We start from the raw sequence: 16,384 nt of genomic DNA on the forward strand, positions 1-16,384 counted from the left end.
ACCACGTCCTTAAGTGCCACATCTACATGTCTCAGTGACTTCATGAAGTTCTTCCTGTTTCGGCTTCGGACAGCCCCCAGCTGCTCCCAGCCCTTCTCACGGCACACAGCCATAGCTCCGATCCGGTCCTCACCCCCCTCTTCAGTTTAGCAACAAGTGAGTATTGGCCTTTTTCTGCCCCGTGGCTCGACTCTCCATGCACCCCACTCTGGGCACAGGCTGTGTCCATGGAAGGGAGGGATGGGGCTGGGGGCTGGAGAGAGACCTGACCCACTGGAACTCCCTTTGCAGATGAGCTCAGGCAAGAAGTATTTCCGAGGCTCTGCTGTGTTACGTAGCAGCTCCTCTCAGATGAGGTCCGAGCCCTTCCCACTTCTCCCTCCTGCCTGCATGCACTGCCAGGAATTCTAACAAAGCACAGCTTATGGCAGCAAGCACGGCCATCCTCCCCAAAGGTCTTGCATGGGAGGGTTTCTCCTGCACCCACCCCGTATCATACCCAGGAGCTTACCTTTTAGCAAGAAGAGAATCTGAGAAAGAGGGAGGTGATGGCTGGTTTTGGGAAGTGTCTGGAGGAGGTGGGGAAGCTGCTGAAGCAGCTTGCGAATCTGAGTCCCCTAAGAACTCTCTCCTTTGTGATAAGGTGCCTCCCAAAGTCTGCAGGCTCCTAGGTCAGCAGAGAGATGCTGGCACCTGGGGCACCTTTAGACTTTACAGATTGAAAAAGAAGCCCTTAGTGAGCTCAGGAAGGTGAGGAAAGCCCCAGGGTGGCAGTGGGGAAGGGCAGAAGAGAAGGAAATGAGGAGAAATTTCTCTGACAAAGGATGAAGTATGCAGAGAAGGGGACCACACAACAGCTTGGCCCATCAGCTGTGAGCTGGGACAGAAAACTCACCATCTTTCAGCCTGGAATGAAATGAGAGCCCATCATGTTTCCTGAGACCCAGCTCTTCCAGCACTATGGCGCAGCTGGCTTTTGCACAGTGGAGTGGAAACAGAGCAGGTGACCACCTTCAGCTCTAAGCTCTGCTGAGTGGTACAAGCTGCTCCCTCTGTAAGGGACCTGCACCCCTCAAGGCTGGTATCTTTATCACCCAGTGAGCAAAATCTCAGTCTTAGGGACGGAATACTTTGAACATTTCCCTTGTGGGTGACTAAGCTTTTGCCAGCAGCTCCATTGCAACAGCTGGCATTGCATTACATTACAGCATGGAAGTCAAAATACCTTTTACTACTTTACATCAGCAGAGTACTGTCCTAGGCAAACGCAGGCAAAGACTGAAGATTAAAAATCTCCAGAGCTGGCTTCCCAGATTCCCTAATGCAGGGGCTTTACTCTCCAGCCAACCTCCTGCTGAAGCCATGGCTATGCTGTCTGAGACCTCATATATATAGCATTTTGTAAGAAAAGGCACCTGAAGGAGGAGATGGGGCAATCACAGCAATGCTGTGATTGAGGGCATTGAGTAATTGTGATTGCTGTGATTGACTGGCACTGAGGGCTGGGTGAAACACAGCTAGCTTTGGTGCCTGGAGACCTCGTTAATATTAACTAAGTTGTGCAACACAGCCCTGGGGGATGCAGTACATCGTTAGGGGAGTTTTAATTAATGGTGCCTGCAAACCCCTCCTTTGTAGGAGTGGTTAATTCATGTAACAAAACCTTCCCTGCAGGGGTCATGCACCATCACCCAGCAGGTCTACGTAACATGCAGTTATGAGTCAGGGCTGTATTTAAACCTGGGCATACACTCACATATATGAACACATGTATATATATGTACACATCTCTTTGTCTGATGCAATGGGTTGGGTTGTTTGATGCTGTAGTGCTGCTACAGTATATATATATCACATCAGGGACAACAATAATGATGTTTGCTGGCCATACAAGCCTGGAAGGGAAGGGGCTTGCTAAGCTGGTAGTTTTGGGTAGGCACCAGAAAAGAAAAATAACTGAGCCACCCCTAGAGGGAAACTATGGTTAACTACAATGTCACACTAATCCACAACTGTTCCCAAAGGCTTTCATGCTCTGTCTGCACTGGTATGTGACCTCTTCCCTGGTTAGCTGCAGCCTCAAACTAAGGCTTTCCTGTCTCCTGCCATATTTAGGCAGTGGAATATGAGAGAGAAGGTTGAGAAAGAAGAGAGGGTCCCATAAAACTGGTGTAGAGCTAAAAAGTATTTAAAAGAGCCACCAGGTTGATCCAGACTGGTTCAGAGCAGTCATTGGCCCCTAGTATTTACATGCAACAGGGGGAAGCCCTAATTGGAGATGGAACTAGGGACAAAGAGGTAACAGATGACCTGACAAAGTAGACTAGAGAGAAACAGAGATGTGAACGAGCTTATGTAGGGCAGGAGCAGACCCTGTGTCCCTGACAGAGGACTTTGCAGAGTTGCAATAGGTTTGAATGATGCTGAGCTGGACTGAGCAAACCAGCCCTGTAAGGACATGGCAAGCACCATGCAGATGAAGCAATCCCAGCAATGAGTGTAGTGAAGATGCTGGGTAGGGGTGGAAAAGCAGCCCTGTGGGATGGAAAATGCTCACTGGCTTGCAGACATCACTGTCTACAGTATCAGCATTAAGCAACTCCACCCTGTGCAACCCCAGATAACTCCTGGGAAATCCTGTGACTGTTCCAGCATCAAAAGAACTTGGGAACAGAATCATTTTATCCCAGCACATATGCAGGCGCCATGAAAAGTGTCTCTGCTGAGCTCTCAGTTGGTAAGCCCATGGAAGGCTGGCTCAGCCTGGCAGCCCCTTGCCCTTGCTCAGCCCTGCTTACGCCACCATCACCCTGTGTGCCTGGTAGGGCCAAGCCTTGGAGAAAAGCTAGCAAGTAGAAACCTTGGAGCTTCCCACTTGCAAACAACATTTTGAGGACTGAAATTAGGGGAAAAAAAGCTGGTTTTGGGCACTTTCTGCTGCGAACAGGCAGTGATAACCACTGCCCCTTCTTTGAGTCAGCAGAGCACAGCCTAGGAAAGCTTGGCTTCCTTGCACCACGCACACAGTTGTTCAGCACCTCCTTGTGTTGACTGACCCTGTTTGTTTGGAAGCACAACAGTAGCTGCAGACTGGGCAGGACACGTCGCAGAGCAGTGGGCTGGCTGGGACTCCTGTTACCACTGTACACAGCACACCCAGCAACACACCAATACACCAGCACTGCCCTGGCTGCTTTGCTCAACAGCCTGGGGCACTCAGCCTGTGTGGCTGCACCCAAAAATATGGTAAGTGGCCCTTTAGCAATAAAAAATGAATTATCTTAAATGTGGCAGGGGGGTGTAGCAGAGAGGAACCAGAAACCTCAGCAGCAAATCCCTGTCTAGAGACTAAAAACAACATAGGTCTATTTCACAGACTTAAAACTAGGTATTTTAACTATATTTGTTTAATTATTGTTTAGGACACTACTAGGGAAACGAGCAAACACTGCTTCTTGCAGTGATTTAGGTTTAGGTCAGAGCAAGGCAACACAGAAGGCAGCAGACTGTTGTGATATTAAAGCATATCAAGTTTTCATCGTGTATTGTTTTCAAAACAGGCTAATTCTGTTTCCCTAAAACAGGTACCCTCAGGGGGGATTTACAACTTCGTTCAGAATGGGTTATTGTAAAGAGTTCCAATCTGGCAGTTTTAGAAGTCTCCCTTACCAAAAGCAGATGGTGAACAAACTGGCAGGATTTCTGTATTTCAGAATTTGGCAAGGCAGCAGGTAGTAAGGATGGGAATAGAAAAGGAAAAGGATTTTTGTTTGTGGCTACATAAGGTAAGCTCCAACCCTCTCCCCGGTTCCCACACTGTGTGCAGGCTGGTGGGGGCTGCTGTGCACCTGGGGGTCAGCCCTAACCTAACCAAACCTTCCCTTTTGCCTTTCAGCACTTTTCTACAGACTTTTACCACCCGCTCCAGCAGCTCATGCCTGGGGCTGCTGGGATGCTGGGGGTATCCCCAGGGCTCACCATCCCAGTGGACATCCCCCACTTCCATTTCCAGCCCCGCCGGATCAGTGTGGACTGGCGTCGCTTCAGTGCCATCGATGTGGAACGGGTGGCCCGGGAGGTGGACGTGGCTGTGCTGCAGGAGCACATTGCTGGCATCACCTTCTGTAACCTGGATGGGGAGCGGTGCCCCCACTGTGCGCAGCCGGCAGACCCTGTCCTGCTCAAGGTGCTCAGGATGGCCCAGCTGAGCATCGAGTACCTGCTGCACTGCCAGGAGCACCTGGGGACCAGCCTGGCAGTGCACACCCAGCGCCTGGAAGCTGCCCGTGCTGAGCTGGCTTCCACCCAGCAGCAGGCAGCAGAGCAGGCAGTGCAGCTCCAAGTGTCAAAAGAGGAGAGCAGAAGGTGGAAGAAGTTGCTTGCCATACAGCTGCCCATTTTGCAAGCTGGCCCCAACACCTATTGCAAGGTGTGTGATGGAAAGGTGTAAAGGGCGTAGAGCACATACCCATACAGGATGCTCTTTGTTGCGTGTTGTACTGGTACCCTTCTGTGGTTACACCTTGGCCCCAGAGAAGGTGCTTTCTCTGTCCCTGTTGCTGGTCCATCTCCTTTATGGAGATTGTAAAGTCGCTGCCAGCCGAGAGGGAAACTTTTCTTACATGACGGGACAACTGCAGGTACTCAGAGTTGCACAGGATGCAGTCTGTATGGGGAAGATCTCAGAAGATCCCTGAGACCTGGAGGCTCAGGAGATCCCTCATGCCAGGGAGACTCTAAGCATCCTCCAGTGAAAGATTTCTGGATGCTCCTGCATTTGGTGGTGATTTTGCTTTTAACCCCCACCCAGCTTTTCCCACCCTTTCAGCAGGGAGCCTGCTGGATGTACCTTTTGTGTCTGCTGTTTTGCCTTCACCAAATCAACCCACTCACTCCTGGGGAGTTAAAGCTCCCAAACCACATGATTTAGGTTCATACAGCCCAATAATCCCTGGAAGCAAATGACCCCATTATAACCAGGGCCTTGGTGATGCTTTTGTCACTTTATTGCACTGCTCTGTTGGGGAAAAACGGCAATTTTTCCTGGACTATCTTGGCTTCTGCCTTCTCCTTTGGTTTCAGACAGAAGGAACTCCTAATACCCTCCATCTATCCATTTCCAGCACAACAGCCATGTCTCTTGAGGTCCTCCCTTTTGCTCTAAAGCAGCAAAGCTTACCTGCCTTGCAGGGGACATGGGGAGTGCCCTTTTCTGCAGATTACAGTCCCTCCAATGACTTTTCCCCTTCTCCAGTGCCACCTCTGTGATAAAGCCTTCATGAACAGCTCCTTCCTGCAAGCCCATGTGCAGCGCCGGCATGCAGAGATCACCGAGAGGGGTGAGCACTGGGACAAAGTCTTCCCTCTCTTTCCCAGGCAGGTTTTCCCACCAGAGTGACCATAGGATCTTCTTATAGGATAACTTCTTATAACTCCTTTCTTATGCATTTCCGTGAACACTGACTGAATGCTTTCTGCTTATTGCGTTTCACTCAAGCACAGGTAGGACATACAGTCAAATACAAAACTGCAGTGCATTTACATCTCCATGCCTCAGTTTCCCTAAGGATCTTCTACACCCAAATATTCCACGGGATAGAGCTCCTCTGGGGAGTTTGGGAGAGTGTTTTTCTGGAATGGGAGAGGGGTTCACCTTTCCCATGCCCCTTTTTTGGCAAGAAATTGATGCTCCTTTACAAAATGCATTGAAAACTGCAAGTGCAACACGATGTTTGGGAGGCAAGGGGCCTTGTTACAGCTTCACCTGCATCCAGCACTTGAACTTGGCAGACAAAAAAGCCGCTTTTGCTATTTGCTGGCCACACGGCCACATTTGTCATGGTCACTCCTGCAGCTCAGCTACCTGCTTCTCCACTTTGAAACCCTATACTTCTTCAGTAGGACTCTCCACCTTCCCCAAACCAAAACCCCAGTAGGAGCTGACAGATCACACCCTTGCTAACAGCATCTCTCTTTCCCTGAGCTTTGCAGAGAGGAAGAATATGAAACAAGTGGAGCAAATGGAGGACGAGGTGGAGGAGCTGAAGGCAAAATTGAGGGAGATGCAGCAGCAGCTGGAAGCAGAGAGGGAAGTGGAGAAGCTGCACAGGGAGCAGGTATGGGGTAAGGGCACTGCTGCCTGTCTGGAAAAGATGGGGTGGGAAGGGAAGTGATGAAATGCAGGACATTTTTAAATCACAGGTGATTTTATGGTGGGTCTTGTGTTCATTTCTTTGGAAAATATTCTCCCTGCCCCCCAGTCCCTAGGGGAAATGTTACATGGAAATAAGAACAGTGTAAGCATGCCTGCCCAGGAGGCTGTACTGCCTCGAACTCCCCTTGGTGTGCAGGCAGGCTCTGAGCAGCGATGGGAGTAATGAGAGCATTGGTGCTAACCCCACTGGCATCACGGCAAAAGCTCCAGCCTTTGGTACTTCTGCTCTGCAGCCAAGACATGTCCTGCGCTGATTTTTCCACTCCCTTTAGGAAACAGAGAGAGCTCGCAAGCGAGAAGAGGAAGGCAGGAAATATTTGGAAAGGTGGAAAGAGGAGGAGAGGACAAAGCTGCATGAAGAGATAGATGGCCTGAAGCAGCTCTTCCTCACAGCATGCAAAGACATGGCCAGCAGGAGCAGTGCCATGGAGGGGGTAAGCAAGAACAAGCAGGCGAGGGGACATCCAAGCCTTCTGCTTCATCTGCTCTAAGGTGGCATCACAGGTTCACAACCCAAAGAGGCCTCATTTCTTTGTTCCTGGGGTACACAAGCATTTTGGGGTCAGAAGCAGTGGCTGGCCAAGGTTGGGGTCCCCAGGAGGAAAGGGAAGCCTCCTGTGCAACACACAGCTCTTTCCTCTCCCCACTCCAGAAACTGCAGGAGCTTCATGCCAGAGAGGTGTTGGAGTCCAACCTGGGAACCCTGCAGGATGATGACATCGAGGGGTCATGGTGGCAGGCATCAGGCCTGGCAGAGAGGGAGAGGATGGCGGTGCAGGTGAGTAGTGCTGTACCTGTGTCCTTACTGCGCACCCCAGGAGGTGCATTTGGATGGAGAGGCACCCACGTCCATGCACCTCTGTGCGTCTGCTTTGTCTGGTCCTAGCTTAGGTTCAGGTAGCAATGGCCTCACACAGGTGTAGAGCTTGGACAGCCTGAGTCCAGAAATGGGTCCTGAGGATGTAGATGGTATGTCACAGTTGCAGGTCATCCCTGCTTATTGCAAGGAAACCCATCCTCACCAGAGCACTGCAGAAGTTCACCATATGGAAAAGCACTTAAATAAACAAAATACATTTATTTACTTAAATAGGAGCAATCAGCCTCCTTCTCAATGTCTAAAAAGATCTGAAGAAGCCTTTACTGTGCATGGTACCCCTGAGCATGGAGTGAGTTAGGAACAGCACCGCTGTTATGGTGCCAACCTTCTTTCAGTACCCAAAGGGAAGCTGAATTTCTTTGAGCATGGATGCACTCAATCCACAAGCCAAGGAGCGAAAAGCCCATGTATTTAATTTGGCAGAGGGCAGAGCGGAGGTAGGAACTGAAGGACTTGCACAGGAAGAACAGCACACAGGAAGTCCAGACAGGTGTCAGATGTCCTTGGCAGCTCCCAAGCACCTCACTCAGGAAAGGCCTTATTTCCTTTACAGTTCAAATCCAGAGATTTTAGGTCTTTCCAGAAGAGCTGGAGATGCTCTCCCTGCAGATCACCCCAGTAGGTGGTAGGTAAAAAAAGCAGGGCTACACAGTTCCAATGAGCCTTGGCTGGACTTCAAAGCCATGTTAGGAAGGGGAAAGAATAAAAGAAATGCAGTGACCAAAGCCACATCCTGTCACAGCTGATGAGAAGACACAAGCTTGCCACCAGCTGACGTTGAAGGTGGCCATCTGCAAAGCCAGATCTGTCTTTTGGAAGGCATCTTAATAATGAACAAAAAATCCAGAGAGCTGCCCTTGCTGGAGAAGGGAAGAGGTGGCTCCAGACCCATTTTTACCATGTTCAAATCTTCTTAATTTTTTGCCCCTATTAATTGAAGAAAAAGAACAAGACCCCCTGTGATGCCCCATCCCAGGACCAGTGGGCAGTTACGGACCATGTCCATCAGCAAATGGATGCCCTCAGCACCCATCTCAGGGAGCAGCCCAGACTCACCAAGTCCCAGGAGAAGAAGGCAAGTGAAAATAAAAACGAACAAGGTCTTGGTTCATCAGGAAGGTTTAAGCAGGTATTTAACTCTAAGCAACCTTAAAACATTTGCTGAATCAAGACTAAGCCTAATTTAAACCCCATTCTGTAATGCTTTGCTACATTCGGCTATTTTTGCACTCATTAAACATGAAGCATGACATGGGTATCATTGGCACAAATCGTGCCCACCAGGGTGTTGGTCACCAGAGCAACACTTTGTATTGCAACTCCATCAGATCTGCAGATAGCACGTATATGTAACAGAATGGCATCTGGTGTGCTAGTGATCATATTATGGAAGGGAAAGTCCCTAAGCTGACCTCTTACATGGTCTCCTTAAGGGGAATAGCTCTGGGGGAGTGTATGTGCCCACTTTAGGCTCTTGCTATTTTCTGCAGCTTTTTTGAATGCATTTAATGATAATACTTTGCAAAGAGAGGAAAAATTACCCAAAATTATAGACAAAGAAATAATCTTTGAATGATGCCCAGTCTATTTCTTTACAGATCAAGCTGCTCTCTGCAGGAAAACCTGAAGGTAATGACTGCATTTTTAAAGTGAATCAATTTGTGTCTAGCAAAGTTTTTCATAGCTAACAGCCCTTCAGACCACAATTTGTTCTCTGTCTCTCTCTATGAAAGTGTGCCATAAAGTGTTCTCCAGGGAGCTGTCTGTATGCCCTCTCATGGAGTGGACACCTTTCAGTCCCCTGATGATCTGCTGCAACAGCATACACCGCAGCTCTGGCTGCTTGCACAAAACTAACTTGTCTCTTGGGTGGGTTTTGCATTATAGCCATACCCCAAAGGAATGAGATTTCAATCAAGTACTCACAGCAGATGACCTTGCCTCCTTCAAAATCAAGCTGGTGGTTATTTGCATAAAAACAAGGAGCTGAGGCATGTCGTAGTTTCTTCTTTGCAGTCTGGGTTTTCTATAATCAAGTGCCAGGGAAAGAAAGCGGGGACTTCTCAGCTTCCTCATGCCTGCAAACACAGCTGCAGACCCAGCCAGGTTCTGCTGCTCAGAAAATATAAACCAGGGATGGCTGTTAGCAAATACACACGAGGTACATCACTGACCCCAGCCCTGAAGATGGCTGTTTGCCCACTGACATAATCCAGTCAGCAGCCTTGGTGGGAAAGCACACTGGGCTTTCTCTTGGAGAAGTTATCCAAGAGATGGTGCCAGACCTGAGCCAAAGGAACACTTGCGTTCATACTTTCTGTATAGGAAAAGCAGGTGGAAATCAACACTTGCTTCTGTGCTGGGGCCTCAGCTCCTCTTTGACTCTCAGTCTCCTTTCTTCCCTGCAGTGACCCAGGAGATGACCAAAGTGGAAGCTGATGAAGAGTCAGCAGGTGGGTGCCAGAGTCTGAACCATCCTTATCCTGAGAGCACCAGGATAAAACTGGTGTTTGGCTTCAGATGTTGTGCATGGAGGACAAGCAGTGCTGTGCCAAGCTGGCTTTGATGAGGTGGTGGGCTGGGGGCAGAGGGGGTGAGCTTCCTGTTCCCTTCTAAGTTGTACAGACTACAACAGCACCATGACCAGCCCTGCTGCCAATGGGAAAACTGTCCCTGGCAGTTACCTGGACATAGGTGGGATTTTAGATAAGTTGTGGACAGGGTTTAATCAAATTAGAGGAGAAAGGTGCTGCTTTTCAGAGGGATGTAGTTTGCTGAGAGCAATCAGTTGCTTGCTCTGGGACTGGTGGGACCTATGTCTGCAAAGAGGAGAAGCATCCCACCAGCCCCATTCCCAGGGCACAGACAGTGCATCACTGCACTGGTACCAGCACCACCTACCTTTACTCCAGGCAGTGAGGAAGCCACCCAGAATGGGAAGCGCAGGCTGCTGGAAGCCCTGCGGAGAAACCCAAACCTCCTGAAGCAGTTTCGCCACATCCTGGAAGAAGTGCTGGAAGAAAAGCTGGAAAGCATTGGGGTCAAGAGGGTAAGTCTGCCCTTCCAGTGCTGGCGTTTGCAGTGCCAGCCCAGTGCAGGAACACAAAAACTGCTCTGAACTGATTAATTTTTTGGGGGGGGAGAACAACTGAAATATTAACAGGCAGTAAAAGAAAAAATAGTAAGCCCCATCTGGAGCAATGACACTCTGAGAGCCAAATGGGAAGGTGGAGGCAGAATCACACAGTAGCACAGGGAATAAGCCACTGTGCTCCCATCTCTGAGGCTGGTTATTAGTATCTCTCCAGCAAATCTTTCTCACAAGCAGCCTTTCATATGCTAAATTACCCAGGCCTTCCTCTCTTCTAGGGAAGGAGGGTGTTTGAGGGCAGAGCAGCTCCTGTCATGGGGATTTCAAGGGGACTTTCACTGTCCAAGTCCTTTTCATGCCAAGCATATTAAACAGTAGCTCCTTCCCGAGCTCTTGGCAATGCAACACCACCACCTAGCACCTTGCAGAGCCAGTGCAAGGGCAGAGAGCAGGCAGGCAGCAGGGATCCGCATTAATCCATCGGCCCATGTTTCTGAGCAAGGCAGCATTTCTGGGTTTAGGTCCTGAAGGCACAAAGTGGTGATTGAATGAACTCCCATGTGACTGTTTTCTGGAGGTGCTTTTAAGGAGCACACCTGAGTTCATTTCACATAGGCCGGAGCCCTGGCATGTCCCCCATTTCCCCAGCATGTTATTTGGGAGAACTGATGCAGTGGCATCTAAAGCAGAAGTGCCCAAAGCCAGACTCACAAACTAGCACCCCCATTCACCCTTCTCATCATTTCATATCTCTACCAGCCCAGGACATCCATGGTCACAAAACCTTGAGCTGTAAATACATGCCAAGAGAAAATGCTGCATTTATTTACCCCGTAGCCTAGAAACTGCCCAAAATAACTGAGATTTACTCTTCATCAGTCTTTTACCAAAGCAGGTGAGGGCTTTGCAAATGTGGGCTGTTTGCACAGGATACATTGTGCCAGCAAAATGATAGGTGTCAGGGCTGGTGAGAGCTTCCTTGGGTTTTGGACAGGGGTTGGAGCTTGCAGGATGCTCTTGAGATATGGGTAATTCTGCCAAGGGTTTGTTCCCCCCCCCTTTCCCCCCCCCCAGTGCTGTCGGATGACCATGCCAAGCTCCTCAGCTGCCTTCTGCTTTAGGTTGCAAAGGGAATCTCCACTCGGACCTACAAAAGGCTCCAGGCTGTGGTCAGGCTTCAGCAGCAACTGAAGGCTGCAAAATTTCCTGGTCTCCTCCACCTGAGGGATGAGTTGATCCAAGCACTGATGGGGAAAGTCAGACGTTGCAAGAAGTCCAGAAGTGCTTGGCCTCGGCAGCTCTCCGCCATCCCAGGTACAGTGACCTCCTGTCCCCTCTAGGTACCAACCGTGGGGATCTGTGGCCACCCACTGATGGCCACAGGATGCTGTCTTCTTACCCATTGGGGCAACAAGACACAGAAGGGCAGGAAAGGGCATTTAGGGTTTTGCAAGTCTCTGCAATTGCTCTCTGCTTGTTGACCTATGTGGGTTGTCCTGACATATTCAGGAAAGAACATCAGCTGTCCCCAGATGCCCCAGGAGAGTGAAACGCAGGTCTGGCAGTGCTTGCAAATCCCTTTTGCCCTCTTTTTCTACACAGCTCCGTGCTGGGTGGGCTTCATGGCTCCTATAAGGGCAGGCTACAGGACTACCAGGAGACGGGTGGTGATCCTCCCTGCTCTCAATATTGTTTTCCAGGTCAAAGCTTGAAGACCCCCAGGTTGCTTCATGGGTCAAAGCCCATGAGTATACCAGCTGCAGTAGAGCCTGAAGCCACAGTGATCTCTCACCCTGTGTCTTGGAGCAGAGCCCTCTCCACGCACAGCCCCTCAAGGACTCCTTGGGGCACTATGGGGACCAGCAGACCCCACCAAGTTGTCCCACGGAGGAGGTGAGTCCTACCATCTCATTTTGATGCCCAGGCAGGCAGTGCCCAGGGACCCTAAATCTGACCCTAAGGGTGCTGCATGCTTCCCAAACAGCAGCACCTTTGGAAACTGTTGAGTGATGGGTGATGTGGCACCACAGAGAGTTTTGTTTGGAAAGAAATTGGAGTCTCCCTGCTTGTTTGAGCTGACTCAAACGACTCAGCAAAGTCAGACCGGAGGGCTTGTACACACTGTGTCATGCTGGAGACAAACATGGGGCATTGCCCTCTGATGTTTCTCCTCCCAGAACCTGTGCAAGGGGATGAACAAATTCTCTTCGGGTTTTGGAGCAAAAATAGTAAAGCTGTAAAATAAAAGCTTTCAGATGATGCACAGAAGAAACACTGTAAGAGGATATGAGTTGGCAGCAGAGAAGAGGAGCTCACCTGTGACCAAGAGCAGGTGAGGAAAAGAAGTTACTTACTTGCTCCAAGAGCGAGAGAAAGCCAGGTTTAGGTTTTAAACTCAAGCAAAGCAATAGCAAACACAGGCAAGGTATGGGTGTATTTGCTGAGATGCTAGCAGCAATGTGTTTGCAGTCAGTGGTTGTGACGGACCTGTCCAAGTCCATGGGGATCATGAGGTTTCTCTATGGGGGTGCCCTCCTCAGGGCTGGATCATAGTCCAGAACATCACAGAGATCCCTTGCCTCTGCTTCAGGAGTGGGGAAGAGGGATGCCAAAGCAACCCTGCATCTGACCCACCTCTCTGCATTCCAGCTCAGAAGTGATGCTGAGAGGGAAGCAGCTCAGCCTGTCCCCCGCAAAGCCAGCGCTCTCTGCAGTGATGCTGGGTGATGAGACTGACTCTGATAGGTCAGACCTGGACTCGCTGGAGGAAACCGCTGGTTCAGGTACCGCCTGTTCTTGTACCAACTGCTGTGGGTCAGTGAAGGGGTGGGAACAGCCCAGGTTAGTACCATCAGGGCCACTGTGTCACCTTCTTCCTGGGGCTGAAGTCGAACAAGTTGTACCCCACCCATACCCAGCCAGGAAACAGGGCACTGATGGCTTTATCTCTCAGCAACTTCTGTGCCCGACCCTGCCAGGGTATTTTATAGGATCCTAGAATGGTTTGGGTTGGAAGGGACCTTAAAGCTCATCAGTTCCAACCCCCTGCCGTGGGCAGGGACACCTTCCACTAGAGCAGGGTGCTCCAAGCCCCATCCAGCCTGGCCTTGAGCACTGCCAGGGATGGGGCAGCCACAACTTCTCTGGGCACCCTGTGCCAGCGCCTCAGCACCCTCACAGGGAAGAATTCCTTTCTAACATCTAATCTAAATCTCCCCTCTTTCAGCTTAAAGCCACTACGCCTTTTCCTGTCACTATATGCCCTGGTAGTGACAAAAGCCCCCTTCAGGCATTAGTATTAGCCCTTTTTACCTAGGACACAGTAAATCTGCAGCTCTTCCTTTACACAGCGGGAAACCGGATTGTCTAGAGGATGCAGGGAACCTCACAAGACCCAAAGGGCTGACAAACATAAGAAGGAAAGCTTGTTTTAACAGTTGGCTGTATGCTGTAAAACCTGTTGTGAACCATGTGTAGAAGATGATGTGGGGACTGTCCTGTGGCCCCTCAGGGAATTGAGGAGCAGCAGCAGGCATCTCTCACCTATGCATTAACCACAGGCATCAGCAAGTATTCCTTGCACATGGCTGTGGTGTGTCCTAGGCCAAAACAGAGATGTTGGTGCTGCATCACACACCACTGACCTGGGCTGTGTGTGCGGAGGTTTCCTCCAGCACCCCCTCTCACTCAGGGATGTTATTCATTCAGTGCTTGCTCAGGGAGGGAAACCCCCCATGGTTTATCCTATGCACAAAACATTTGCTTCCTGAAACAGCTCTGCTGGGATGGGTCCAGGCAGTGCTAGTGAGTTTAAGCTATTTAGAAAACAGCTCACCCTTGGCTGCCTGGTGGCCCCCTCCCTTCTCACCCACGTGTGCCATTACCTTGCATTGGTGCTCCCTGTTTAACCGACTCTGCCCTGCACAGAAACAGCCACATCCAGGATGGTGAGGCTTTTGGAGAGACGCCTGGAGGCAGTGGCACAGGGACTGCCCAGCAGGGTGAAACTCTTCCCAGATGGGAGCTCGGCATCCCCCAGCACTGGCCAGCCCACCAAGAAACTCCAGGTAACTTGTGTGAATGGCCATGGGGACAATTTCTTATCATCTTCAACAGCTCCATGTCCTTCTTATGTTGAGGACACCAGAGCTGCACACAATACTCCAGGTGAGGTCTCACAAGAGCAGAGTAGAGGGGCAGGATCACCTCCTTCCACCTGCTGGTCACGCTCCTTTTGATGCAGCCCAGGATACGGTTGGCTTTCTGGGCTGCAAGCGCACACTGCCAGCTCATGTTCATTTTCTCATCGACCAGCACCCCCAAGTCCTTCTCCGCAGGGCTGCTCTGAATCTCTTCTTTGCCCAGCCTGTAGCTGTGCCTGTGATTGCTCCGACCCAGGTGTAGGACCTTGCACTTGGCTTGGTTGAGGCTCCCTTGGTGGTTCTTGCCACTCAGAACTGAGGCTCCTGGACACTGTTTCCTCTTGCTTTGATGTTGAAGGCATCCTTTCTGGTGCTACTCACCTCTGCAAATGTTTGTCCACTCACCCTCTTTGTAGGGGAGGAAATCAGGATTCACGTAATTGAGAGCAAAACAGTAAGAGCCAGAGAATCAAAATGAGAGGTGGTCTCTGGAACAAATCTAGTGATAATTGGAGTGATGCAATGGCAAAATGATTAAATTACTAAAATGGGACTTAAACATAACCTCAATTTATGAGGCAGAGCTGATGCAATTAAATTGGTGGCAGTGTCAGAATCACATTGCTTTTTTTAGTTAAAAAAAAAAACGGCCTTCCTTCCTGGATGGCGCAGCTAAGCCATCACTGATATTTTGGGAGCCACCTCGGTACCCAGGGCCCCACAGAGCCAGGCTGCAAGGGGACAACACGTGGTGACAGAGAAGTGACAATGCTTTGCCAGCAGCCACTGGATGGTGCCACAAGACCAGAAACGGGCAGGAGCTGCTTTGCAGCCTTCCCAGGGCTGCCCCTCTTTTTGGCAATATCCCAACACTGGCGCTTTCCTAGACAGCACAGGGAGTTGCGTCGTCCCTGGAGAGCCACTGTAGGTCATAGCAAGGACAAATGCTGCGTGGTGTGAAAAACAGTGATTTCTGCTCTCCCTTCATCATGCACATTAGGCAGTAACACAATGTCTGACAGTGCCATGAAGTTTTTTGAGCCCCAAAAGCCATGAGCTTCACATCCCACAGGCTGGGTCCAACTCTCCGCACTAGACACAGCCTAGCACTTGTGTGTGGCTTTTTTATTCTTTAAAGCAGTCCCAAAAACAGAGTCAAGAAGGGGAGAAAGCAGCTTTCCTTCTTGCTGCATCTCCCTTTGCTGGTGCTCCTTGAGGGTGATGAAAAGGGTCTTGTTTTCTGCTCTAGGAGGAACCTGGCCTGAATGCACTTGGACAGACAGAGTAGCAAGCTACAAGTTGCTGATTCCTTCTTCCTTTCCTTCTTGAATAGATAGAAACTCCAACCCAAAGGATATTTTTTTGCACTCTAAAACTGACCACATGCACTAAACTCTGCTGATAGTGCTCATCTATGTAGATTTACTTCATTTTCCTAATCTTCTCTGTATTTTGTGCATTTGGAGCAGTGCATTTATGATCCTGATCCCTTAAAAGTATGACATTTTGGAAAACGCAACGGGAAAAAGTGTCACTTCTCAATTTATCTTCTCTCTTCTAATCCATTCCACTGCTGGTTCAGACTTCTACTATTCCCTATTTCTAACATTTGTGTGTGGGTTTTAATGCTAGGGAGCAGAAAGCCCAGCCAGAGCTAAGAAGAACACTGTATATTAACATGATCTCAGCAAACTGTTCACAAACATCCAGACCCCATTTCCTCCCCATATTTTACAAATCCCCATGTCTCCTGGTATGTTCTCTCACCTGTGTGCTTATATGCACCCACAGGGCATGGCTCTGTAGCTCCATACCTCGAAAATAATTATTTTCCATTTTAATAATTCAAGTTTAAAGAACTATACCTGGCTTGTGTTCTTTGTTGCTTACAGTGTTATTGTCAGATGTGTTACTTCATGCTAAATTTAACAGCTGTTCATTTTGGTGAGTGTTGGTCATAATGAACGCTGCTTTTAATGAATTAAATAAAGGAGGCATGTTTTCCCAAACCAATGGGGAAAGAAGTTTCTGCCCCAACCAGCAAACAGGTAGTGAAA

The 16,384-nt window shown here is 49.6% G+C and overlaps 1 protein-coding gene across 13 annotated transcripts in view; it reads left to right on the forward strand.

The window, feature by feature from the left end:
- DZIP1L (DAZ interacting zinc finger protein 1 like) overlaps positions 1-16,384 on the forward strand; it is a 25,920-nt gene continuing 9,536 nt past the window's right edge. For 6 of the 13 annotated variants that reach the window (XR_010611612.1, XR_010611609.1, XR_010611610.1 and 3 more), the window contains exons 1-15: positions 1-156; positions 3,896-4,429; positions 5,255-5,339; positions 5,992-6,116; positions 6,487-6,648; positions 6,867-6,992; positions 8,035-8,223; positions 8,693-8,723; positions 9,503-9,547; positions 10,007-10,143; positions 11,307-11,499; positions 11,886-12,078; positions 12,434-12,517; positions 12,835-12,968; positions 14,113-14,252. Coding sequence is in view for 8 of the 13 variants with exons in the window: in XM_065675161.1 (XP_065531233.1) it covers positions 3,935-4,429; positions 5,255-5,339; positions 5,992-6,116; positions 6,487-6,648; positions 6,867-6,992; positions 8,035-8,223; positions 8,693-8,723; positions 9,503-9,547; positions 10,007-10,143; positions 11,307-11,499; positions 11,886-12,078; positions 12,434-12,517; positions 12,835-12,968; positions 14,113-14,252 (2,139 nt within the window). In the remaining 5 variants the exon portion in view is untranslated. Of the gene's footprint in view, positions 157-3,895; positions 4,430-5,254; positions 5,340-5,991; positions 6,117-6,486; positions 6,649-6,866; positions 6,993-8,034; positions 8,224-8,692; positions 8,724-9,502; positions 9,548-10,006; positions 10,144-11,306; positions 11,500-11,885; positions 12,079-12,433; positions 12,518-12,834; positions 12,969-14,108; positions 14,253-16,384 lie in introns of all 13 variants that reach the window. The other 7 variants (XM_065675162.1, XM_065675164.1, XM_065675167.1 and 4 more) reach the window with 7 other exon arrangements.

Source organism: Lathamus discolor, chromosome 3, assembly GCF_037157495.1.
Source record: "Lathamus discolor isolate bLatDis1 chromosome 3, bLatDis1.hap1, whole genome shotgun sequence".
Classification (NCBI taxonomy): Eukaryota; Metazoa; Chordata; class Aves; order Psittaciformes; family Psittacidae; genus Lathamus; species Lathamus discolor.